This window comes from Aquila chrysaetos, chromosome 2, assembly GCF_900496995.4.
Source record: "Aquila chrysaetos chrysaetos chromosome 2, bAquChr1.4, whole genome shotgun sequence".
In the NCBI taxonomy this organism is placed as follows: Eukaryota; Metazoa; Chordata; class Aves; order Accipitriformes; family Accipitridae; genus Aquila; species Aquila chrysaetos.
In genome coordinates, this window is record NC_044005.1 from 64,210,873 (window position 1) to 64,237,922 (window position 27,050).

General features: G+C 35.4%; 1 protein-coding gene across 7 annotated transcripts in view; it reads right to left on the reverse strand.

Moving 5' to 3' along the window:
* The window catches only part of GRIK2 (glutamate ionotropic receptor kainate type subunit 2), a 480,740-nt gene that overhangs the window by 20,465 nt on the left and 433,225 nt on the right, over positions 1 to 27,050 (reverse strand). For all 7 annotated transcript variants that reach the window (XM_030042616.2, XM_030042625.2, XM_030042664.2 and 4 more), the window contains one exon: positions 20,062 to 20,287. In XM_030042616.2, the coding sequence (XP_029898476.1) occupies positions 20,062 to 20,287 (226 nt within the window). The remainder of the gene's footprint in view (positions 1 to 20,061; positions 20,288 to 27,050) is intronic.

Below are 27,050 nucleotides of genomic sequence, written 5' to 3' on the forward strand. Positions count from 1 at the left end.
CAGGCTTTTAATTATGCCACAGTCGGTTTAATCTAATATACATAAATCTACAGGCTGTTGCTTCATAGCTTGTTACCCTAAAGCTAATCCAGGGTCTGATATGTAACAAACGCTTGATACTATTACTTTGTTAAAAGAAGAAACAACAATTTATGCTTCAGGGTCAAGCCACAAAAGTCTCTATTTGGTAGATTGTCAGGCACTTAAGATACCTTCCAAGCACACACTTACTTATTAATAGTACCAGGTAGCAATGCATTCAGAAAGATAAGGTTAAGTGTGTTTGGATAACAGGGATGTACATTTTCATACTTTAATGTATTTCTTTCTCATAATTCAGTATTTTAAAATGACATGATAATTTTGTAGCTTTTGAACATTTCAATATTTCAAAGGGCAGTTCAAAGGGTAGGGTCGTATCTTTGTATGTCATCTGCTCTCTTTTCCTTTCTATAGTGCATAAGGACTTTTCAATGAGTATTTTAAAATCTACATTAATTAATGGATAACGCCAATGGAGAAAGCTTTTCTTTCCTGAATGTTAGACAGTAAATCACATCAGTTAGAAGTGCTTCCTATGTTAAGATTTGTGTAATGTTTAAGGAGAGAAAAAAACCATCATTTTTCTTCTCCTCCTTCGAAAAATGGAACAAAAGACTCTTCATTGAAGTGGTTAAAAAATCCCGGGGAGAAAAAAAAAATAGATGAAAAGGCATGGCATCCCCTCATTCATGTGATATGAATGCAATTCTACAAAGAATCCCTCCTCTTTTTCTTTCTGTCCTAATAATGCTACTTACTAGCTATAATTTTTACAGTGTTTCCTTTGACTGAGTAATAAAATGCATTTTCATTAACTCGTTACCTTTTAAAAAAAAATCCTCAGCATCCTTTAGAAAGATGCTGTCCACTTGACTATTTCATGTACTGTGATCAACTGTGAAGGAGCTGAAGGAATGCATGGATAGGGTATTTTATACTCTTTACACTCTTGGAAAACATATATTTTCTTTTGGGATTTCTTTCAATTTATTCTTTATTTCTTCAATTTCTTCTTACATATCTAGTGTTTATCATGAGAATAAAGCTAACAGCAAAGGGTTGGACCATTAATTACAAAACACTCTGGGCTTTTCCTTTATTCCAGAAAAAAAGGTGGGAAAAGCTGGCCTCAAACTATTTAAGTTGCAAGAACTTGTGCTTTTATCATCTATGCTTAGAAAAGAACGATGTTCTGTACTAGGAGCTAAACTGTGTTTACACAGGACTATAAGGGAAGCAGAAAGAAAAGAAAACAAACTCTTTTCTACTCCCTTGTGCATGCAGGTGCCTCAGTCACACCATTTCAGACCATCCTGATTATGCTGAAACTCTGCAAAACCCTATACTTGACACATTTCTTCAGTCAGATGGAAGAAGGAAAGTGATTAGTCCACAAAAGCCTGGGGAAGTGTAAATGCATCTTATAATTTTGGGGGGGATATTTTCAGCATTACACTGCCTATAAATATTTAACAACAACTTAAATAACATTAGATTCTAAGAAATAATCTTGGACCCAGTTTAAGCCATCTTCTGATCTGACAGGCTGCTTTCTAATTAAACTGATTTGCATTTTGTTTCCATACTTTCTGTTGGTCTAAATATAGGCAGTACCAACTATTCTTCATGTATCATTTATATATTCTAGGGACCAGATTTGTACACACACAATTTTAGTCCATTTGAAGCACTTAAAAAATTAACTGAGGAATTCATAGACAGAAACAATAAAGCACAGACTAACAATTACTTAAATTTATGAGGACTGCATTAGAAGCATGCAGTTAATAGTGATTCAGTTCAACAGTATTTGTATCACTTACTGTTGGTGATTTGCAAAATTTTGCACAAATAGTTGTGGAGTGGACAGATTACAGAGCCTTTGGTGTTTCTACTGCAATATTTGTGTTTGTTATACCTTATTATCTTGTCTTAAAAGCGGTAATCTCGCAAGTAAGGATCAATGTGGGATGACCAGCATTGCATACTGCTGCTGTTAAATTAAGCATTTAAAATTTTGTACCCATGAAAAAGCTAGCATTCAATGCTGTAGCTCTGTTCTATGTCTGAATGACTTACAATGTTCTAAATTCATTGATTCACATTTTGTAACAAATAATGAGTACACCTACTAATCTGCTATTTGAAAAAAAGTAATTTTTAATGCTGTTTATACTGATCCAAGTAATTATTATGAGAACAAGAGAGGCATAGCAATGACATTATTTACTAAGGTTTTATTTGCTCCTAGTTTTTTTTCTGAAACAAGCTGGATTGCAAGTTCCAGCAATGGAAAATGCATCCAGAAGCACCTGAAGCGGCTAAGAGTATCATGGTCTGATCTGTGAATGACAAAGTTAGTATACAAAAAGAAGAGAAAATAAATAGATAGTATGGAGAAGGCATCCAGATTACACTCTGAATGTTAAAACTGTTCTCCTTGTGGAAATGAAAAATCTCAGCAATTAAATGTAAAAGATTTTTGATATTTCCTGGTGATTTTCCCTATCACTCCTATCACATGACTGAAATATGAATCAAGCCCTTCCATGAGCTGTTGCAAGAAGGCCATGTCCTGTTTTTTACATTTTTTAAAATCAGAAGTATTTCATTTAAAAGAATTTACTGTTCAAGAGAAAAAAAATAAAACAAAACCAGAAACTTTAAGACTCCCAGACAATGTTTATGAATGCATTTGCAAAATAAATACAGTATGAATAAGAGTAAAGTAATAAAGCAGAAGAAAAAAAAAAGAGAGAATAAAATTCTGCCATGTGAAGAATGTGAACTTCACATCTCAACCTTCAATAAAAAAAACAAGCAGTTGAAAAAAATCTTACCAGTCTGTGCATGGGGGGAAGACTGGGAGAGGACAGACACAGTGATATTTCAAACTCCATCCCAAAATCAGGGAAAAAGACGAGTATATAATCTTCCATTGAGTACAGAGAAAGGGAGAAGTCCAGTGTAGAAACCTCTGGCATTTTCTTCCCTCTCTTTTCCTGGTTCCTACTGCTCTCATTTCTCTATCAACTGATGAGCTATTCCCATGACAAACTGGGACTGGAACGCCTACAGAACATAATCTATACATTATTTGCTGATCCCACTCTAGCTGCTGTTTGCAGGAATAAGAATTTCTGCCAGAAGAATTTTAAGACCTTTTGTTATAGATTATAGAGACCTTAGTGTATTCCTATGATCAACAAACTCAATAAGGGATGCAATAATTTCTATTTGCAGTTAGCTGCTTATGAAAATTTAAAATAAAAAAGAAAATTTACATAAAATTCTATTGTCTGAAGCATCTGTACAAAACTAAGATAACAAGGTCTCAGAAATACTGCAGAAGTTATACATAGATAAGTTTTCTGCCCTGATGTCTCAGTATATAAAGATTAATGCACATAATGATATGTTTAATCATAAATTATGAACACATAAGCTTTTTATACTGAGACTTCACTGCATACAGATTAGTATGTTGAAATCCTGCTGATCTGGCTGGTCTTGAAAATGCTTCCTACTAGATTATAATTTAGTAAAACCTCCTGCCTGGTTACTCTTATCCTTTTACTCATTTCATCAAATACAAAAGGAGTTGGAGCATATTGGGACCTGTAGAACTGAATTTGACCCTAAGTAAATAAAAAGGAATAGCAGCATTCTGCTAACACCTTCATTAAAAAAATGTTGAACCAGGAACTTTTTTGTTTCATCATTCCAGGTGCATTTTACTAAAAGAAATCACTATGAATTGTCTCATATTTTGAAATTTAGTGCCCATGGGACATAGTTACATGTTACTTTTGATTTGCTAGATAGAAAAATCCATTCTGAACACTCCTACACCACTGATAGCATCTTTTGTTCCTGTTACTTTTTTCTTTTGTTATTAAAAACCCCTAGAGTATTCTACTTATCTTGCAACATTATTTCATATTCTGTGTACTTTGCCTAAGCAAAAGAAAAAGGTAGCTAGGAATACACCATTATATTCAGAACCTAGGTACAAAATTTAGATCATCAAGAACAACTTCTAGTACTTAAGTATTTATTGGAAGGAGAAAGCCACATGTAACACAAAAGATATTCCTTTAATATCTAGGTGTTGAAGCTGTATGTGAATAGTTTACATCAAACAAAGCAACCAATTCAAGTTCTAGTTTTAGCAGTTGAAAGGAAGAAGCACCAAACCCAGCATGGGGGTGTTTTGAGATTTTTTGATTTGAGGTTGTGGGTTTTTTTTTCAGCACGAGCCCATTCCCATTATGGTTACACCAGATTGATCTATCTATCCTAAAGCTAGCTTGGCTACATATACATAAGCTGCAGTCATGGTCTCACTCCAGTGTAGGCATAACTGAAATTTCCCTACGAATGCTGGCTAACACCATTTATACTACTGGGGACAGGTGGATCATTTAAGTCTTGGCATATCAACATTTCTCTGTACTTATCCCACAGCTTAGCCCCATCAAGAATCACAGACTAAATGTTCTGCCACCAAACTGATTGCACACTTAGTTAAATCATATTTGAAAGTTTTGTTCGTTATATTGTTCTGTTCTGTTTGTCCATCAGTTACTATGATGAAGCTTTCCTTTTGTTTTTGCAAGACAAAATTTAGTCCAGGCCTTTGGAACAGACATTCCTTACTAGGGGATAACTGGTGATACAGTATGTGGAGTTCAGTTTCTCTTAAGTGTCATGCATATTGGTGTCATAGGCATGACAGTAACAAGATAGAAGGGATTTCATTTACACATAATTGTGGAGTAGATGTTTAGACTATGAGGAACCATGGAAAAACGACTTCCTACAGCTTCATGCATCACAGGGCCTGAAACACCTTCTAGGAATCTGCAGCATAGTCAGCACTCAGTAATAAAGACTGACAGCCACAATTATAACATGCCACAGAAAAGGAATAGACAGCTCAGGGGCACTGGGTATAGGAGAAGCACTTACTTTAGCTCACAGAAATGTTTTTTTTTTTTAAAAGCCACAGTCAGCTCTGCTCCCTAACTCCGTTAACCCTCTCTAATTGGGACGGGAGGGGAGCAACAGACAGAAGGGTCAACATAGCTTGGTTTGTTCTTCCTGTCTGTGGATTCAAAAGTCTCCAAGCAACACATGAAGAAAGAAGAGGGATTCTGTCAGTTCCCAGTGCCTGGCTCCACTTTCAAATTCAGCTCATTTTCACATAAGAAAAGACCACTGAGGACTCTTTCCAGGCAATGGAGTAATGTCATTGTTGTAGCTCGGCAAGGCTCACCAATGGGGAGAGAAAAAAAAAAAAAAAAAAAAAAAAAAAGCCACTGATAAAAGATGTTCTCGGTAGCAAAATTAGCCACTTCCAATAGAAGTAGCAATTGGCCAGGTATTATTAAGAGTATAGAACAAACCTGAGATCATTGCATTACACCAGGAGATGGACGTGGATTCTAAATGCAGCTTTGATAACAGGCTTTCTTTGTGATGTTAAGTGGAACACTTTTTCCTGTTTCTTACCTCTGTGCCTCACAGCAAGTTTGTTTTATATTTATGAAACAATCAGACATTACAGCACTCTCACCTCTAAGGTACATAGGAATTAATAGCAAAGCATCCCAGACACACAGAGTTAAAACACACTTCTCAAGTATACTGAAAACAGGTGCTATATTAATAAACTTTGAGTGGACATAGGTCTTTTTAAGGTAGAAAGGTGTGAAAATCTTGGGGTTTGCCACCCCAAGAGACAAGTAACATTTATATACATTTCTTATTCATTTATGATTAATGCATTAAAATATGAGATAGATTTAAATATTAATAAAAAGTATACTTCTTGCTCCTCTACCAGATGTCCTTCTACTTCCTTATGGATTTTTAGCTCATGGACTTCAAGACTTCTGGACATGAAGAAGCCTTTTTCAAAGTTCTTTAAACACGCCACATGTAGTGGACAATATTGGGAATAAATAATAAAGTGGCAGGTCTAATATAAGAAATACTTGCAACTTTAATTTAGCTGTGTGACATATACATTAGATTTCCCATTCTTGTCTTTCTGATTAAATACATAACTTTGAATTTTACTGTTGTTTCCCAAAGGATGTATCAGGATAAAATAGTTATCAGGATGGGTTAATGTTTCTGATGAAACAAAATCAGTGTTTCCTGATTCTGATTGTTAACCCTGACACTTCATGGTACATTAAGATTATCATATTGTAATATTAAACATACTGTAAACATTAAATATTCATTAAGTTGCAGTTACTACAATGGAAAATCCTCAGTAGATGTTTACAGCAGTCTAAGCTACCCCATATCTAATTAAAACTGCAAACATTCAAAACAAAATCCAAACCAAAGCTATTCACTATTCCTTTCTAAGTTTATATTCACCTTTGAGCTACATGTATGGCTTGGAAAAGATAAGTTGCTGGTAAGAGGCAGGAAACATTTTAAAGTTTCCTTCAAAGTTTCAGTACTTTATGCCAAATTTAATCAAAACCCTTTCACAAGTGGTGTGTTCTCTAATTGTTTTCACTTCTTCCCAGTATAACCATTCCCAACTCATGTTAATTTCTGTTTTTTTCTTTATAGAACCATCATGAAAAAGTTCAGGTAGGTTTATAAAGCTGAAATGTAACCAAGAAGTATCATGTAGCTGACATTTATTTCATATTAAATTTCTCATAATTTTCCAGCTGTAAGTATGCAACATAATTGATATCAAAATTAGATGAATACATGGGAGATTTAGGACTACAATAGCCATTCATGAACTCTTGTGTTCATAAGTACTTATGGCTTTAGGACTGTGAAGGGGACATCCTTGAATGTATTAATTTATAACTAGCTTAAAACAGATCTATCCTCCACAGTGAGTAAACTACAAAAAAATGCATGTATAATGGTTGCCTATAATTAATAATTTAAATAAGATATGATGATAACAGTTTTAATAGTTAATGTACACCATTTTCTTTATTTCTTTTTGTAGTACCAAGATAACCTGAAGAGAATGAAGGCCTTTTTTTTTTAAACTATTTTAAATACTCAGATCATTATTACATTATTGTATTAGACATGCATATTCTAGTCTGTTTTTTTCTTTTGTTTTTTCTTTTTTTAACATAGTTTAGCTTTCTCAGCCCCTTCTCAAACTATCATTGTAAACAGCTCTAAAGCATGGCTTTTAGATAGAAAGTAACTTTTTTCATAGGCTCTTCATGCATTGTAACATCATAGGCAGTTTGAAAAGGTCATAATCATAACACACTATTATCTCTCTACCCCTGTTGAACTGTGCAGCTGCAGAACAGGAAGTTACCTTTGTGGAAACCTGTACTGAGAAAATCAGTGATATTATTTTTTACCACAGCTAAATATTTCATATGTACACAGTGCTTTTTTTTCAATTCTCTTTGCAAACCTGTATCACTCACATATGAATGGTTTGCAGATACAGCCTCCTTTGTGGGAAATATTTGTCTAACACTGCCCATCAATAAACAGCTCAATTAAAGTCTAACAAAATGCTACATGCAGTTCTGCTATATGTGAAGATTTCAGGAAGGCAGAGAAGAGTATGTTGAAAGACAAGAAAAGTATAAGATCATAACAAAAGTGTCCAGACCTGAAAACCCAGTTCATGCTTTTGCAGAACACCCAAACCCCCTGCCAAGCTACGAGGGAAATTCTGAAAACAATGAATGTCAGTGTTTTGCCATTAGCTGCTTCATCATGGGTAAAGTGGCCTTGGGTCCATCTAACTGCAATGCCATCTTAAATCTGGGCAATCTTCATTTAAGCTATAAAAAATAAAAAAAAAAAATCTAGACTTTGGAGCTGTCAGAATTCCTACAAAGTCTCACATTGCAATTATAGGTGATGATAAGTTTCAGCTGCTACTGTTCTATTAAGTGATGTTCCATATATTTCTAATCCTTCTGACATATAAGAGAAGCTGACTTTTTGAGGTTTTCCATGCAGATTTTGTTCTCCAATTTGATTTACAAGGTTAAAGTGATTACAGAGGCAAGGCAGTCAGTTCTTGGTTGATCTTTGGGAAAAGAAGGCATCAGCTAACTGCGTGCATCATATATACAGTGAGAATAAGAAGCTCAACTATTCAAAAAGTGCTTAAAAATATTGGTTTTCAGTATTTCACTCACTGTGCTGTTTGTCTATAAAGCTTCATGACAGATTCAAAGTCATGGTGCTAGTCTTTTCATTTATCCTAGCCAAATTAGAGAATTCTTTCCCCAACAGTGGGGCTGGATGAGACAGTGAGAATTTAGATTTATGAAGAGCTTTCAGAATTCTAAATTTCTTTTCCATTGCAAGGGAACGATTTGGGTGCAGAAAGTGAAACTAGGTAGGCTCAAACCAAAAGACAGCCAATGGCTTCTATTTACCCCTTTTGGATGCATGTCCCTCAGAAGAACCTTAAAACATTGTAGTTAAACTACAGGACATTGGGTGGAGGGTGATATATATTCAGTGAGCCTGGGCTACTGGGAAATGAGATCCCACTTCTAATAGGCAGAGAAAAAGGAATACTTAGCCAGGAAATGCAAGACAGACAAAATAAATAGCTGATGCTTCAGCTTTTTCAGATCAAGAATGCCTAAAACCATGCAAACAGCATGTGCTGGGACGCAACGCACTAGTTTGTTTCTAGTTAGGGGTAACGTATCAGGACAGAGACATTTTACAGTTGCAGATGAGTCTTTGACAATGCAATACATACGTATGGGCGTAGGCACTATAAAATCAACATTAAAGTTTTAATACTGTCTTTGCTTCAGTTACATCTGTTCAGTAAATTCCTACTAGAAACCACTTCTCTGAGGCAGAGTCTGCTCACAACAGCTACCGGACGTTAAGTGTTTGGGCAATTCTTTATTGGTACAAAGCTCAGTCTTTCAGCATGGCTCTCAGATAGTGCTTCAGTATAGTCATACTTCTGAGGTAACCATAAAAACCAGTTCTTTCATCACATGTGAGCTACACATTCTTACATTTCAGCAACAATAAATTAACTGCTCAAGCAGTTGAAATTCTCAAATTAGTTTCAATACATGGTTTGACCTGTATAAAAATAAATAATTTGCACCTTTTTTGTGCATTATGTTCAACTAATGAAGACAAATGTATTAATTTGTTTTAGTTACAGAAGAACTGAAGCTCAGCACTTTTATGCGTATATAAGTGATGAATATTACAGTTCAAATTATATGAAGGATTATAGATTAAATGCAGGCAAGCAGAAGAAAAAGGCCTCCTGTGTTGGTACATGGTTTCCTATTTATTTCTATAGAGGCAGATCTGTTCATATGTCTCATCTCCAAGGACTGGTAAAAAATGCTCATATTACATAATTTGTATGGTCTGAAGGTAATAAGTAGCTTCAAGACAGCTAGGGTGTCCTAACAATAAAACCAAATGATTGCTTAGAAATAATTTTTTTAATTATTATTATTTTTTTATAGTGCTTTAGATTTTGAAAACTATAGGCAGGGGACAATGTTTATACTTCTAAGTATTGAAGTTCAGAGTGCAAAAATTGTTCATTAAGTGTTCATTACACTTATTATTTGAAATTCCCTAAGAATTTATAAGATACACATAAATACATATGCACATTTTCTAAGTAGACAGAGTGCTTTTCTCCAGGAGCAGTACTTCACAACATGTAATAGACAAGGAAAGCTCAGATATCCTCAGTGTCCCACACAATATAAACAGGAAATAGCTGCAGAGCCTGAAATCTCAACAATGATTAAATTGAAAGTCAGTGTTGACTGTTGAGTTTAGTATTTTACAGAGGAAATCCAGGAATATATTTTCACCACTGCAAATTTTAAACTTCTGAACTGTTCAGTATTTTCAGATATGTAGAATCTGGTTTCACTTATGTTAACCAAGTGTATTGTTAACAGTTTTGGGGAGTAAATTGAATACATAATTTACCTGTTATTCCTTTCAATTATGGAACTGCCTGCTTTTTGAAAGGTTCCCACATCATTCATACCTGTGGCTTTGTTGGGTTTACATAAATACATTTAAACATAGATGTGTAAAAAATATAGACCTTCTGTTTACCAGTGTCAGACACAACTGAGTTACTGCAAGAGTAGAAGCAAAACAAGATCTCACTAATTGTATCTGTGGAACCTTGGATGTTCTTTTTCTTTTTCTTGTTATTTCTTCAAATAAGGCAACATATGATTCTGATTTTAGAAAAATGTCCAATATTTAAGAGAAGTAATGAAAACATTTTAAAAAAACCCTGCCTTGTTTCTCCTGGAAAAAAATGTCTAAAATTATGTTCTGCATTGATCACTGACTGCCAAATGTACAAATTACTTGAAAGGAATGTGCCAGTCATGCTCACTGCCAGTCATTGTGCTCAATGTCATTGTTTTCTACACTTGCCTGAGATTTAAGGAAAGTTTATAAAACATGCCTCTTCAAAACAGGTCACCTTTTCAGTTTCATGGAGGTATGAAAAGAGACTGATGTTAGGACATAGAAAGCAGCCCTAGCTACTGTAAGTGCTTAACTTCAGAGAGTAAGGAATGTTGATAAACTCCAAACAGCTAATTTTGAAAGGATCATATGGATTATTTTTTTTAAAAAGGTATTTAATACAAGCCAGTGTTTTTATTTCTTGTGGTTCTCTTGCTATCTTAATGTTCTTTGATTCTTAGCCTAGACCTCCAGGAGAAAAGACAAAAAGAAGAAAAAATTGAAGAAGCACCAATATGAAGGGGGATGAAAACTGTACTGCTCAAGTTATGCAAAATTTGAGATAGAATGAATCCGAGACATGGAAAAAAAGTTTTTAAAAATATGGAAAACTCACTTTGACAGCTCCCCGCACCCTGCAACTACTCATTTCTGTTAAATTACATGTGTTTTATTTCTGCTACTGAGAGATACATTACAGCTTTTTGCAACTATCACAAAACAGGGAAGGCTGTCAGGATTGTCTTCAGACTTGGTCTAACAGCTGGCTGTGCAGAAATCCCATTTCCTTTTCCACATCCCAGTTTGTTTGCTATCACTGCTTCCTTCATAGTATGACTACTAGTGCTCATCCAGCCTCATTAGCAGCTACGTAGTTAAACATGAAGTAAATTAATTTTATGAAAGAAGATGAACAGTATTCTGCCAGTTTAGGTCACTAAACCAGCTGATATAGCTGTTTGTTTTTGCAAAATGCAGCAGCCCTATGCCAGTTTAAAATGACAGTGAAACTTCAGCCTTACTTTCTTATTCAGGCATGTTATAGATAAAAATCTTATCCCTGGGGTTTTTTTTGTTTTGTTTGGGGGTTTTTTTGGTTCTTTTTTTTTTTTTTAAATAAGAGATCTCGTTCCTAGAATCAGACCAATAAATCTGTACTAGCCCTGTTGGTTCTAATAGAAGCAAATTAAAAATAGAGGAACAGACTGAAAATCTGTGTGAGTTTGTGCACCTCTGCAGTAACAATAAAGAATGGCACGTAGAATGGAAGCATCAAGCATGCTAAAGACTCACGTCAAACACCTCTTCAGGGAAAAAAGTCTCTCTTTCCCTGCAAATGTGTCCCCATAAAGCAGTTGGAAGGGCAAGAGAGAACTTCATCTTCTAACCAAGATGACAAAAACTCTATCATCAGAACTGAACATTGGCAAGAACTGAAATAATGTGATTGGCCTGATGACATTCCCTACACTAAAACATATTGGGAATACTGAAGTAAGGTGTAGGCACTCAGCAATTAAAATAAAACATTCCAAACCAAACCTTTCAGGGAGTCTTAGACTCTTCTCTAAGAATAAAACCAAAAAAACCCTGCATAAACAATGGCATCCAAGGAATGGAACGGAATGGAATGGAATGGAATGGAATAGAATAGAATAGAATAGAATAGAATAGAATAGAATAGAATAATTTCAGCTGGAAGGGACCTACAACAATCATCTAGTCCAACTGCCTGACCGCTTCAGGGCTGACCAAAAGTTAAAGCAGGTTATTAAGGACATTGTCCAAATGCCTCTTAAACACTGGCAGGCTTGGGGCATTGACTCCTCTCTAGGAAACCTGTTTCCACTTGGTAAAAAAATGCTTCCTAATGTCAAGTCTGAACCTCCCCTGGAACAGCTTTGAACGATCCCCACACATCCTATCACTGGATCCGAGGCAGAAGAGCTCAGCACCTCCCTCTCCACGTCCCCTCCTCAGGAAGCTGCAGAGAGCAATGAGGTCGCCCCTCAGCCTCCTTTTCTCCACACTAGACAAGCCCAAAGTCCTCAGCTGCTCCTCATAGGGCATCATGCCTTCCAGCCCTTCCACCAGCTTTGTTGCCCTACCCTGGATGCATTCCAGGACCTTAACATCCTTCTTAAACTGTGGGGCCCAGAAGTCATTATCATTATGAAACTCATCTGTATCATAATCCTACTCCCTTCAGAAGAATCTACAACTGCAGCATAACCATACCATACATCCTCATTCAATCCGAGCTTAAAGAACAGACTGTCCCCTACTTTGGTGGTAGGTATAATGTCTGACTATGGACAACTGTACCTTCAATTTTGAGATTCATTTTTAGGTAACTTCTGGAAAACTGAAGGCTTTCTATTCATACTTTGATCTCTGTTAAACTTGACTTCATTTCACCACAGCTTTAGGTAGCAGGAAAAAAAAAATTTTTCCTTCCTAGAGCAGGAAAAATTTCTAGCACCAGTATGTTCTAAGTATTGAATAACTTATTAGATTTCTTTACTAGAAAACGTTCAGGGCATTTGTTTAAATTACTAGTTTGGATGTAGTGTAGAAACTGCTTAACAGAAAAAGTTAATTCAGATATGCAGCTGTAGAATTCAAGGCTTTGGTCTTTTAAAAGCCAGACAAAACATAGGAGGCAACATCCTACATATCTGTAGGATGATGAAGTGTTATTCTTACACTTACAAGGTGTTTACTCCAATTTCATCCATTTTTTTTTTTTTTACAGGCAAGCTCCAAAAGTAAACTAATTTTTAGATTGTTATAAAACCAGCTGCAAACCTCTGTCTGTAATGATAAATGCAGCAAGGGAAAAGGCTGAATGAATTCTAAGAGGAGAGTTAAGACTATTCTAAGATCATCTTCACAATATCTTTTTTCACTTTCTATTACATATTTAGGAAATAAGAGTCATTTATTTGTTCATATTTTTACTACATTAAGTTTTAATCTTTGAAATTATAAGCATATGTTAAAAGCCTTTGTTCTTAAGTAATTTATATTCCCCACTGTACCCTCATTTACAATTTTCTATACTTGGAAACACTCACTTAAATAAAAATGGCAGGTAATGAAATCATATACCTACATTAAGAACATGGTCAGGTCAGTTAAAAAAAATTCAGTATTATAAGTTAAAAACGTTACCGTGAATATTTTTTCTAGGTCACGCCCTAGAGACAGAATAGGTAATATAAATCAACTGAATCTATACAGTGTTATTGGATACAACATGATAATTAAGTGTTATACATTTGCTGATTAAACTATTTGTTTAAATTCTATTTGAATCCAGCAGCCTATCACTGGAGTAGGAAGAACACTATTGTATTGCATTTATTAATGGCTTAGATAAATATAAATAATTCATGAAGTCATATTCCTAGAGAAGATATGAAATAGCAGATCATCAATTATTGCCTGAAACCCTTCTTTTCTGCCGTGAAATCTTTAATTTGAGTGGAGTGTGAAATACTCCTTTTAGATTCTATGTCTGATGAAATTATATGAACACTACAGTCTTCAAAATGTGAGTGCTCCACACAACTTTTTAATTACATGCTACACAGCTGCTGAAATTCAAAAAAAAAGAAAAGAAAAAAAAAGGGAAGTGAACCCCACTGTTGCCTCTGATTTGCCAAAAATAAAAGATTTGAATGTCTAAGTAAAAAAAAATATTAAGATGAACTACATTGTGCAAAAGTATATAAATAAATTTCCATGTGCAAGTGGTCTGCACATTACATTAGTTGACCAAACACACTTTTTGTAAGTCACAGGTGAGTGGGCAAAATTTTGAGAACCTTTAAGAACAATGTACTGTGAAAAATACATTTTTTCTCTAAGAAATAAAAATGTTTGTAAACAAGACATTTTATTCGATATTTCATTAGAATTTACAGAAAAGAGAACTTCACTAAAAATGACACTTCTGAATGAATAGAACATGAGAGCCTTGAAGTTTTGTTTCATCCTTTGAACTTAAGTGAGTACACTGGTATCTGGGGCCTGCAGCCAATGCATCTCTGCTGGAAGGCTGTTTATTTTATTCATATGCTTTTCTTTTTGACATGGGACATATAACTTGTTTGTATCACAGTAGCCGCCAGCTTTCTATTGTGAATATATAAATATACACTGTGCAGATATAGTTTATGTACTTACATGAATAAATTTTGATAACTGGATCTGGTTTACTATTGCAAGTTATTGCAGTTTCATATAATGAGTAGTTCTGCAAGACAGCTTGGCAATGAAATGTTGGTAGCTTTATCGATGTGGTAAGTTGACCCCAAAATGCATTGTTTAATTTCATTCATATCCTGAGAATTGTATTTTATCCCCATGTACAGTGAAGAGTCTCTATAATAGTTGGGGGAGCGCACATTTCTTTTTTTAACAATTTTTAAGTTAACAATTAAATATTAAAGATCTAAGCCTCAAACCCTTTTCAGCATTTTCAGGGCATCTTGATAGTCCATCAGTGTGTAATGATCAGGGATACAAACAGTGACATGCTGTAGTAGGAAAAGTCATAGTTTGATCACAGCAAGGGAAAAGTAAGTGAAAAAACTAGTAAAAGTGAAGAGAGTCATGTAACAGATTCAGCTCACTATGTTTTGCAACTGAAATATTATTAATATTAATAGCACAATTTATTTTCTTGTAATAACTGCACAGGAAGAAAGGATAAAAAAATGTATATTTCACCTTTTTCTCAAACTGTTTTTTACCTCACCATTATCAGATATTATAGGAACTTCACTGCTATACAGCTAAAGCCCCGTCCTAATCTAATTCTGTAACTTTCCACAGCTCAACAATCACAGAGAAACAGTAGAGAAATGTCTAGCTTTAATTTCTCATATGCGCCATCTCTCTCAAGCACCACTTTCTATTTTGTATTTCTTTAGAGTTAGAAGAAATATATGCAAATTTTTAGGATTACTTACACCTACCATTTTTCATTTTCAAAATGTCAAAGGCATTACTTTGCATGTATCTCCATGCATACAGAGTTTGTCTGGTGTATACAGGATACTCCTGAGTTGCCATATAAGTGCAGATCACGCTCAGTGTATCTGCTTATATGGAATGGGTTTGACATATACTCGTCAGCCATTTATGTACTCCAGGTTCAACACAGAAGCAACTGGCAATTCAGTAGAAAATCTGCCCAAAGAAGATGGAAAGTAGCCTGCTGTCTAACATGCTGAAGAGAAACAGGAATTTGGAAAAGAAATAAGAACCTGAAGGCACCCCAGAGAGATGAAGATTTCCTTTTTTCCAAGAGATTATTTCAAATATGCTTCTTCCAACAGGAGAGCAAGAAGTAAAAAAAAGTGAAAAGTAGCTTTGCAGACCATTAAGGCCTTAATATAGAGTGCATAGAAGCTAAATTTCTAACCTTTCATGTGGTTCCCTTCACATGAACAATGATGTTAATAAACACTCATCATGGAAAATAGCATTTGTCACATAATATTACTGTGTTTTACAGTATGTTGACCATAGAAAACTCTTATTAACTGTGTTTCAGTAGGGCATGAAATGTATATTGCTGGATATACTAGCTTTTCTTGAAAAAAAGTTACAATTTGTGTTTGATAAGAAGACCATAAGCATGTGGAAGTATCATAAACATTTAGGAATCCTTTGCAATGGTAAATTTATCCCCACTGGGATCTATTCAAGAACAAACCCAATTTTAAACATCTTTATCATGCATGATGAAGAAATGGAACATTTAAAACTACTGGAGGTGATAAGTAACACTTTAGAGAATCTATCATTAAAAGTGGAAGCTATTATGCGTACCCAAAGGGTTTGTTCTCTCTCTTCCCTCCCCACCCCCCTTCATCCGTTTGCTTTCTGTGTTTTTTTCTCTCTTTTTCTCTCTTTGTCTTTCTTCTTCCTTCCCTCCCGCCCTCCCTCCCTCCCCTCCTTCCTCCTTTGAATATCAACCTTGGATGATGAGGTGTATGCCCACACAAAGCCAAATTCCAACCACTAAAAGAAATACGTATGTACTTCTAATAGATAATTGTACATGAGACATATTCATATATTTATTATTAGGAATAAACTATACAGCATACTTCAAGCTTTATGCATGTTAACAAAAGTTTTCCCATCTACCAGATTCATTGATGAAGAACACAGGGCTGGCAAAATAGTGCCTCCTAATAGGACGTGCCAGAATAAAGCCAATACAAACCCCTGGCATTTGGAGCTTCAAAGTGGAAGGAAAAAAAACCCAAATGTGCTCTAGCAAAGCAAGTTGTTACACTCTTGGTTACAACGCTATAAACAAAGTTGCAAAGATGGAAAATAAAACAAAAAAAACCACAACCCCAGTTACAAATAGGTTCTCCCTTATCTGCTCCAAAGTATCAGTTGCTGTCAAACATCTCATACCAGGTCTGTTCTTCCCTTCTCCTTTCATCACAAATGAAGTTTTCTAGCCTAGCACTGGAGGTGGCTGACTGAAAATGAATTAAAGTATATACAAGACTGTTACCTTAATTTATAAACATGTACCATAAGAATCATTCATTGTATGTGTAAAATCAAATTCACTATCTCTAGTTTATTTTCCAGTGCTGCAGGTGTCATGTGACATATTAAATAAAGATAACAGCAGAGATATCATGCAGAATGCTGCCTTGCATCTATTCCAAGCATCAGCGTATTTTGTTGATTTTAAAGGTGTACACTGATCCTACTTTGTGCCAAAAGTATGTTTCCAATTTCCTTTATCAAGGCAATATTTTAGCAATCTAAACTTTGTTTACATCACCAATGCTTTTAGAAGGATTAAAATAATAATGTAAACTCAGATTTTGCTTCTTCAGTGCGTTTGGAAAGGGTTGACACATATACACTGCCTGATCTGCTGTTTTCTTCTCCTCATTTTCTGCAACTTTATTTCTCTGAATTTAAAACTTTCATATCATGAGCAGAGAGCTTTTACTGTAGTACTCTAAGCTGGTGCTATATTTGGGTGGTTGCATTTTCCAAGTGATTATCCGATCATAAACTACTCTGATAGCATATTTTTCTATTAGGAAAGCTTTGAGCTCTACTGCTTGTAGTTATGTAGACTCAAACAAATTATGTTCTCACTAACTATTATTCTATTAGCCTTCAAAAGGAACAAGATATGTTGCAGCTACTTCCTTTGATGCTGTTTTCCAGAAGTAACCATATCCATTCTACTGTATTCAACATAAGGCCTCTAACAACTGTATTCTACAAATTTAATCTTATGTGCAAATATTTCTGCAACTTCAAGCCACTATTCCAAGAGATAAACTGGATACTTTTGTAAATTTGTGGAGATGACATCATTATCTTTCAGATACCGTGCCTCTAATACAAATAGTTGTGTATTGTTCTGCTCAGAGACCTGTTACTTCCCAAACAGGCACAAGCAGTAACATGTGCTTTGTTTGTGAAACCATTACACTGCAGTTTTCCAAGCACTTGACAAGTTACTCTTAGGATTATTAACTGTAAAAAGATATTACTCAATTGAGTGTCTATAAATTTCTTCCAAAATCATTAAATAATGATGAAATCTACTTCTGTAGATTTTACCATGTCATAAGTTCTTTTAAAGACTCTGGAATTATTTTTTTCCTGTAGAAATGAAATGAGATTAGCTATAATGCATGAGTTTATTTTGTATTATCCACTGCTCTGTAAGACTTTTTGGCTTCAATAAAGCGATATATTTAGCAAAAACTATTCTGACAGGCACTATGGATACGCTTCTTCGTAAGGTTTCCTTTCAAATGTATGTGTGAACTATGCATTATTTTAGTGGAGGCTACTCAATCTCTTTCTTCTGAGACTGTGTGGTTAATACACAGGAAACAAAACTTTTAGAAATGTTAGTTCTCTGGATAGCTTTTTATAGATACTGCCCAAACACAGGATTGATCTCTTATTCTTAGCTGTTCTGGGAAAGCTCCAGATGCTGTTTTATTGTACCTTCATTTCTTTTGTGAAAACCTTACTTTACTTGCTTCCTTGCTGCTTTACATCCAATAGGTCATCCTCTAAACTTTAACTCTAGAAGTCTGTTTCTGGCTTTATCATTGCTTTTCATCTGTTTTCTCTGGTGTTAGTGCTGCTTCTCTGATTTACACATAATCAAAATCATTTGTAAAATAGCCTGGTCTCTCTGATTCCTATCACTTTGGCACTTCCAATGGGCACTTAGATTTCCGGGGCATGCTCCAGATGCTTCACAAGTTTGCATGCAGCTTATTCAAGGATTTTAAACTATCACTAGGATTTAATTTTCCCTACACTAAACCTAAATGGAAAACGTTTTTCACCCTCAAAATAACAAAAGGCTTATTTATCAGAAAATACAAGATGCTGAAAAGTGCAACAGGACTGAAGTCCACTCCCTTCCGGCACTTACATGTCTACAGAACATTTTCAGCAATGTAAGAAACCACAACAGAACAGGGTGGAAAAATTGGTATAGGGATTAAAACTAGATTCCTAACAACTAACTGTTCAAAGACAGAATAAACAGAATCATAATTACTGCAGATGTCCATTTCATAGCAAATTACTGAAATAATGAAAATTATAAAGATGTTATTAAAGTTGCAGTAAATATCTACAAAATATAGGGAAACCAATATTTGATAATACTAGATACCTCTTATTCCAAGATATTCCAGTAAAGTTTATTTCTCAACCTTCCTTACCATGTGCTTGATTTAAAGTACTGGACACAACTTTCCCCATACAATGATTTAGTGTATACTATTAACACAGATAAAATCAGTACAAAATGTAAGACCTATTTGAGAAAAACATAAAACATATTCACAACAATCATAAAATGATAAATTTTTTCTTAAAAAAAAAAAAAAAAGTTAAAATAAATATTGGCCTTGCAAAGCAGTCAGTAGAATGATCTTACAATATTAAGCAGGATCATTGTGCAGTACTGACAGAGTCTTTGTGCCACACCATTTTCTATTCCCATCTATTCTGAAATCTAAAGCCAGATCCTCGGCTCATGTACTTCAAAAATCACTGCAGTCAATGGGAACTCAGCACCTCAGTGCTTTCTGAATCCCATCCTGCGGATTCTAGCAGCCAAACTAATGTCTGTAGTTGGCTTCTAATCTTGCAACTGAAGTTTTGTACCTAGTTAAGAACACCTGACCTGGAAAATATTGACAAGATTGGAACTGCTCTGCAAAACCATATTCCACAAGGTTAATTCAGTATTTCTTTTGTCTGTGGATTGTACATGGCATGTTATGGAATCTTCCCTCCTCTCTTAAGAATCTCAGTGATTAGCCCTCTCAGTATATTATGGCATTATCCCCATTTGCTAATGCACACCCTGTACTGCTAGCACCTCATTCTCTAAAGAGAGAGATCAACATTTTAAAAACATTTTTCTGTAAAATATATTGCTGTGAAAGTACTTTTTGTTGTTGTTGGACATATGGAAGGCACCATGTAAGAGAAACATATCACATGAAAATGTCCAATTTTTTATAAAGGAACTATTTTTTCTTTTTAGAAAATTCAATAAAATCCATAAATGCTGATAAAATATGTAATATTTTCCCCAGGTGGGAAAAAGAGAATGAGAAAAAATGTTAGCAATGTATAGAACGCAACAGTGTTTTGGAGCTTTTCTATGCTACTGCAGCAACTAAGATTAATGAACAGAGAACAAATGGTTGACATATCACCTACCCATGGGAGTTCCAACGCCGTAACCTTTTGAGTCTATCAGGCCTCCAATCTGTGTTAGGTTACAGTTCCGCTGTGTGACAAACTCAATGGTTGTTGACTCCATTAAAAATGCATAATCAGAGGTAAGCACACGCTGGATACCTTCTTCATTACTTTTGACAAGTACTGACTGCCTCCTGCTACTCATGAAGGCCCACATCTTGTCGTAAGTGGAGATTTTGGATTTCTGAAAGACAAATATTAGATGCAACATGAATAAGAATAATATTAGAGTGAAAGCAAATTCTCAGTTTGCACATTGCTCTCTTATCGTATTTTACCATGTCAGCTTTTACTAAGGCATTTTCTAAGGGTGCCTGTACCTTTCACCTCATCTGTACCCCTCATCTTGTCTATGTAAAACAAAACACTTTGACAGATTCTCAAGAAAATGTGCAATATCTGTTGTTTATCTGGGTTTTACTGTTTATATATTTTTAGGTAGGACGAAGGCCTACAAGTATTTGAAGTCAGTGGAAAACTATTAAGTATTTCACTGTAGCCAAGTTCATCAACAATGTTGGTGAGTGCTATAGGAGAATCTGTGGATTCTGGCACCCTGGAAATTTTCACTCCTATTTCAATCACTCGGCTACTCCTGAGCAATTCTGAAAAACTAATGCAGAGTATGGCAATCTGAAGTAATCAGAGCCCTTGCAGATGGCAGTATATGGAGAAAGCAGTTGTGGGGGAGAGGGCAGCAAACATTTTATCCATGGTACACAGCAAAAATTCTGGGAGAAAGATTTTAGGTAAGAGACAGTATCACACTCAGGTCAGATGAATACTAGCTTGCCATTCAGAAATTGACTACCAAAAGTCCTAAAAATGAATATGTTTTCTGCTTTAATATTCCCAGAATACAAAGAACTGTTGTGATAGGAAGAGAGAGACAGTAGTTTGGGACAAAGTGATGCTGTGCAACTTTAGAGGATTAGCTTCCTTTCTTTCACCTCAGCTTCTTTAAAAAATATGTTACCTTCCCTTGTCTTCGAAAAACACAGTGCTTAAGCGATCATAACCAGTGGATAAATTGAAGGTATCAGCAGTACTGAACATTTTATATTACATTTGCCCCATCTGTTTAATAATATTTCAAACTCAAGATGTATCAGAAAGTTTTCAGTAATGTTAAATCTTGCCTAGTAAATAAAATGTAGATATACAGCATGAGAACTAGCATAATCAGATTTTTTAAGGAGTGTTTAATCTTTTAATGTCAGCCTTAAACATAACCCTGCCATCAGCTCTGGTGGAGATACTAAACAAGGATTGACACTACAACCCTGTCTGAAGTTCAGCTGATTGGCAGCAATAAACTCTGCCCCAGAGGAGAATTAGCAGTGTATGTGGAATAAAAAGAATGTTTATTTAAAAAAAAGATGACTTTGTGCCCCTGCTGAGATACAATCCAAGAGTTATTTCACTCTGCCTGGGGACTTAGCAAATCAAGCATGTGAACTAACTCTAGTGTCAATGCTAACAAAACTGAAGACTTTTAGGACTCCGCATGAACATGTTGTTACTGTACTGAACATAGTCTGTGGCTGATTGCAAAAGATTTTAGTAACTATGAAAGGGGAAATAATTTTTCTTCAGAATATACTGTGAAAGCATTGAATAGAGAAGACCAAACAGATATGGTCTCTCCTCATAGGGTTTGTTTTGAAAATCAAATAATTCTTGCAAGCATTTAATATTGCACTGTAGCATAACATACTTCAAGCAATGCACATCAGCTCTGTAGGAATCTAAATTAGTACGTAATACAGAAAGGCTGGAAAATTAACATTTTCAATATTTGTATAATTTTACCAAGAACCTGTATTTAATTCTTTTGACATACAATCTTTAACCCAGTACACAAAACAAACATTTTAGCCACTATAACTAATTTGAGCAATATAAAAAATTGGCAGAGAAAACAATTTTAGTAAACTGTTAGATACACATTGCTGACACATGCTGAGGAAAAAAAAAGAAAAAGCCAAATGAGCTATAATAGAAAATAAAGGAAGAATGAACTGTAATACATATGCATTTCTATATTTCTGTTGAAAAAAAAATTAAAAAATTCCAGAATGAAAACATGTTAGCAAGGGGAATGGTTGCTCTCTACTGAAGCATTAGAGCATGCAAAAAAATACAATATCCTCCAAAGGACAGAGTGCTCATATTACAATAACTGATTTAATCAGCTAGGATGAAGCCACAGCTACTATTGAAAATGAAGGAACAAATCTCACCAACAAAATCAGAGAAAGCTCTGGCATAGGACAGCTCGCTTACTGGAATAATTAACAAAAAGTAAAAAAGTCTACACATGATTAGTGAGACTGTAGAAGATAACACAAAACCTAGAATATCAGTGCACATGCCTCACCACTGTGAAGCTAACAAGGGTGTCAGAAAGTGCAGAGTAATCTCTGTTTCCTCATATAGGCAGAACACTACAATGTCTTTGCACTGCTTTCTTCCACCCCTACAAGCTAAAAGTCAGAACTGAAATGATGCCAAGGAAAACAGCTCATCTACTTGTGACCCCTAATTCTAACCAGTGTTTAGAAATTCTTACCAAAAGAAGTGTATAGTACAGGTTATGGGCTTTGTTTTATGTACAACAGAGAATGTTTTATCTGAAAAAAAAAAAAAAAAACCAAAAAAACCCACACAACATTTGATTCAGGAAAATACAACCACAAACATTTTTCCTGTGTGTTTGACAAACTACTCAGCAGACTTACATGACTAAAATCAAGAAGCCAGAACAATCAAAAGCATCAGGAGCCCATCTGACATCAAACTAAAGAGAAAGACACTCCAATATGTACCTATTGGTTCTTGTGGTTATGACTCTGTCATTCATACTGATAGAAGCAGATGCTGCAGTTTACATCATGCTTCCATCTTCTTTCACTCTGTGCAAATCAATCTAGTTAATCAACTTACATACTCCATCAATGAAGTGTATTATTTTATCTGTGTTAGTTCACCATATTGTTTCATCTAACTGGAAATCACTGTCTGGAAATCCAACCTAGCTTGAAATCAACCAGAAATGATGTCTGTGTAAGATAACTTGTGGTGACATGATTTATCATGCTTGTGTTCCCTCAGTAATGCTGAAGACAATGCAGAGTAGTAAGAAAGCTGCCTATACTTTGCAACATTTGAATTTCACTGGAATTAAAAAAGAGAACTAACTAACGGGAAAGATGGAAATGAAAAGGTCAAGCAAACCAAGAAGCTCCTCTACCTGGTGCATAAAAAGGTAGCTCTCACAAAGACATTCAGAGGATACTGTCAGTGACATACTCAGCGTTCATAAATTAAAGATCATTGGAAGATAACTGCACGTCAGGGATCACAAAAGGAAGCAGGGCAAAGTCTCTACATTAGTCTAATGTTATGTACAAATGTGAGGCTGGAAACAGAACGAATCATCATTAGTAATGTGTTACTTACTGCTCTATCCTGAAGGACTGGCTAGGAAAGACAAATATCTGAGCAGTGAGACTTTAGACCACAAGGTTAGAAAAATATCAAGATCTTGAATGAATGCCAGAATAAACAAGAATCAAAGGACAGGGAAGCAGACCTCATGACACAAGACAAGACTGGATAAATGCACAGCAAAAATGTGCCAGGCAAATTCTGACATTTTTCTACACAGGAAAAATTACAGATCCATTAATAGAAATTTTTATTTTAATGATAGCATCCAACTTCTTTCCTGGCTTCTAAAAGCATTTGGGTGTCACAGACAATGCCTCAGCTTTTCTTTCACCCATGAAATATTGAAACTCAAAGGAGGCTGTAGTAACAAAGGAAAGATTAAAGGTAATTAAGATTAAATTTTGAGAAAAAAATAAGTAAAAAAAAAAAGTAGCACAGTTATGTATTTTATGAAAGCACTCTCCACCACATAAGAATTACACCATGAGAATCTTTATGTCAAAAAAAGCCACACAGACTTCCAATCCTACTACACTATTTTCCATTTATGACACTGCCTATAACAGCTAAGTGACTTTTGTTTTCCTGAGCATTGCATTCTTAGAGGACACAGGCCACGTTTCTTAAAGTTGCTTGATTCATGGATTTTTTTAAGGACAAACAACAATTATGCACATTCGTTCTGACTTTCTGTAATACACAGACTATGAAATGTCACTTCTGAATTGCTTCACCAAGCTCATCACTTATGTGTTTGCACTGACAAAAAGAAGAACATAGGAAAAGTGCATTCATAAAGACCTATCTATATGAGCCTTAGCAAGGTGCCCAACATGGTCTTTCACAACAACCTTGATGACAAGCTGGTAAGATATGGACTGGACAGATGGAGCACCTACAGGTGGAGAACTGGCCAAGACGTTGATCTTGAAAGATGGTAGTTAATAGCTCAAGGCCAGACTGGCATTTTGCCATGAGTGGAGTGCCTCAGGGGTCAGTCCTAGAACTGATGCTATTCAATATCTTTATAAACAGTTTGGAAAATGGTATTGAAAGCACTCTCACCAAGTTTGTGGATGACACCAAACAGGGAGGAGGGGCAGATACACTGGAAGAAAGAGCTACCATGCAGGGAGACCTCAAAGAGGCTGGAAAATTAGTATAACAGGAATTGCATGAGGTTTAACAAAGATAAATAGAAAGTCTATCCTGGGAGAAAGTAATTCCAAGCATCCATACTGGCTGGGAATTGACTGGCAGGAGTGTATCCTGTCTGAAAAGGACTTATGGATCCAAGAGGACAGCAAGCTGAATAGAAGTAAGCAGCCCATCCTTGCAGCAGGAAAGCAAACTGCAGGCTGTATCAGCAAGACTACAGACAACAGCAGGGATGTGATTAATCCACAATACTTGGCACTTGTCAAGCCACACCAGGAACGCTGTGTCCAGTTTTGGTCCTCCACGTTCAAAAGAAATGTTAAAATTGGAGAGTGTCCACCAAGGTATTCAGAGGACTGGAGATCTTAACTTACAAAGAAAGACTGATGGAAATGGTATTGTTGAACCTAGAATGGAAGGCTTAGAGAGAATGTAATTCTTCCATTACCTAAAAAGAAGGTTAGAGAGAAGTTGAAGGTACACTTCGTTAGGATGCATGGTGACAGGATAAGAGGCAATGGCCCAAGCTGCTGAAGGGAAATTCTGTGTGGATATAAGAAAAAAATTCTTCACCATGAGAACAACTAAGCATTGGAATAGGTAGCCCAGAGAATTAGTGCAATCAGCTCACTGGAAATATTTGAGACAGCTTAACATGGCCCCGAATAAGCTAATCTAAGGCCTTGCTTTTAATTAGGAAAGCAGATCTCCTCCAACAAGAGGAAGGGATCTCTAGAGGTCCCTTCCAACTCTGAATTTTCATTGATTTCTATGATTCTTTATCAGTATGAAGTTACATACAGTAATAAGTGTTTCTGGAGACTCTTCAAATTTTGACGTTGAGCAATTTCAAGAAAACAAAACATATAATTTCCTGTTTGGGGAAAAAACCACAACTGACCACATTAAACTAACCCCAAAAACATTGTGAACTGTAGTTTATACATCAAGCCAAAGGCAAGTCCATTATTTGCCAGTAAAATGTGTTTTCCTGTCTTTTTCACCCTTCAGTCCTTTGAAACTCAAGCGGACTCATCCCAATTGTTTCATACATGACCCCCTGAAAATCCTGAACACCAGTATGGAAATCCAAGCTGAACTGTTCATATAATACATGTACTTTATTCATTCTTTATTCATTTTTGCAAGTTCGATGTTTTGTTTTGACACATGCCCTAAATCTACATAGCTGTGAAATAAGCTAGAAAATGCATTTCTGATGTTCTTAATAATGGCAAAAGCACTAACGTACCTCAAGATTTTTTTCTAAACATAAGAAGGCTAGATGTCAAATTTAAGTGAAGCAAACATTATAGACGATCCTCTTATGGCTCATAGCTGTTCTAACATGTTTGGGATACGTCTCCAGTATTTTAGGCCACAGAGGATTAGTAACATTAATAGAGAGATAAACAAAGTTAATTAACTGAATACATTTCACATCATAGTATGACGAGCTTAAAGCTGAGAGAACAAACCAACAGCCTAAGGTAAAGAATGTTTTAGGAATTCTGTAATTGTCCTCAAGCATTATAAATACAGGGAAATTCAAAGATAAGGCTATCTGAAAGCATGTGAACACTTGCATAAATGAAAACAAATTGTAAATAAACATAAATAGCCTGCTCGCTTTCCTGAACTGTCACCGAATGGAAATTTGTAAAGGCTGATTGCTACTGTTCAAATATCTGTCAACGACCGATGATGTGTTTGTTCCGCTGTGCATTTTTTGTACTTTCTTGTTTCTGTAATTTATATCTGTGTACACTGATCCACCTCTCCCAGTTCTTAATATGAATCCAAACTCTTTGGAATAGGTACTGTTTTCTCCAAACTGCTCAATGTTTCTGAAGTGGACAACGATGCCCCATTACTGGGACTTCTGACCTAAACGGTAATATATGCAAATAATGATAAATATCAGAATCAGCTACAGGAATCAGAATGGAAGATACCAGATCTTATTAAATTTTTAGCTTTACACAGTATCATTACATGTTCTGTTTCCAGATATTTTGTTTTAAATAATCCATTTAAATTTGTTTTAATGACTGAAATAATTTCTAGTTTCTGGTAAGCCTTAGCTAATTCTACACTCCAAAAGTAAGTGCTGTTTTTTGAGGCAGCAGAAGCAGTATATTTACTGACTTTGACATAGTTGAGCACATTATCAGTAAAATGCAATTTGGTCTTAACTGCATATCTGCACCTGATGCCTCCATAATATAATATGATGCCATAGACATTCCAAACTCTGCAGTCACGTATGTGTAGTGCAGTTTTGAATCATTGCTATAGGCTAAGGCATAGCTTTTACAGAGCACCATGCTAATCAC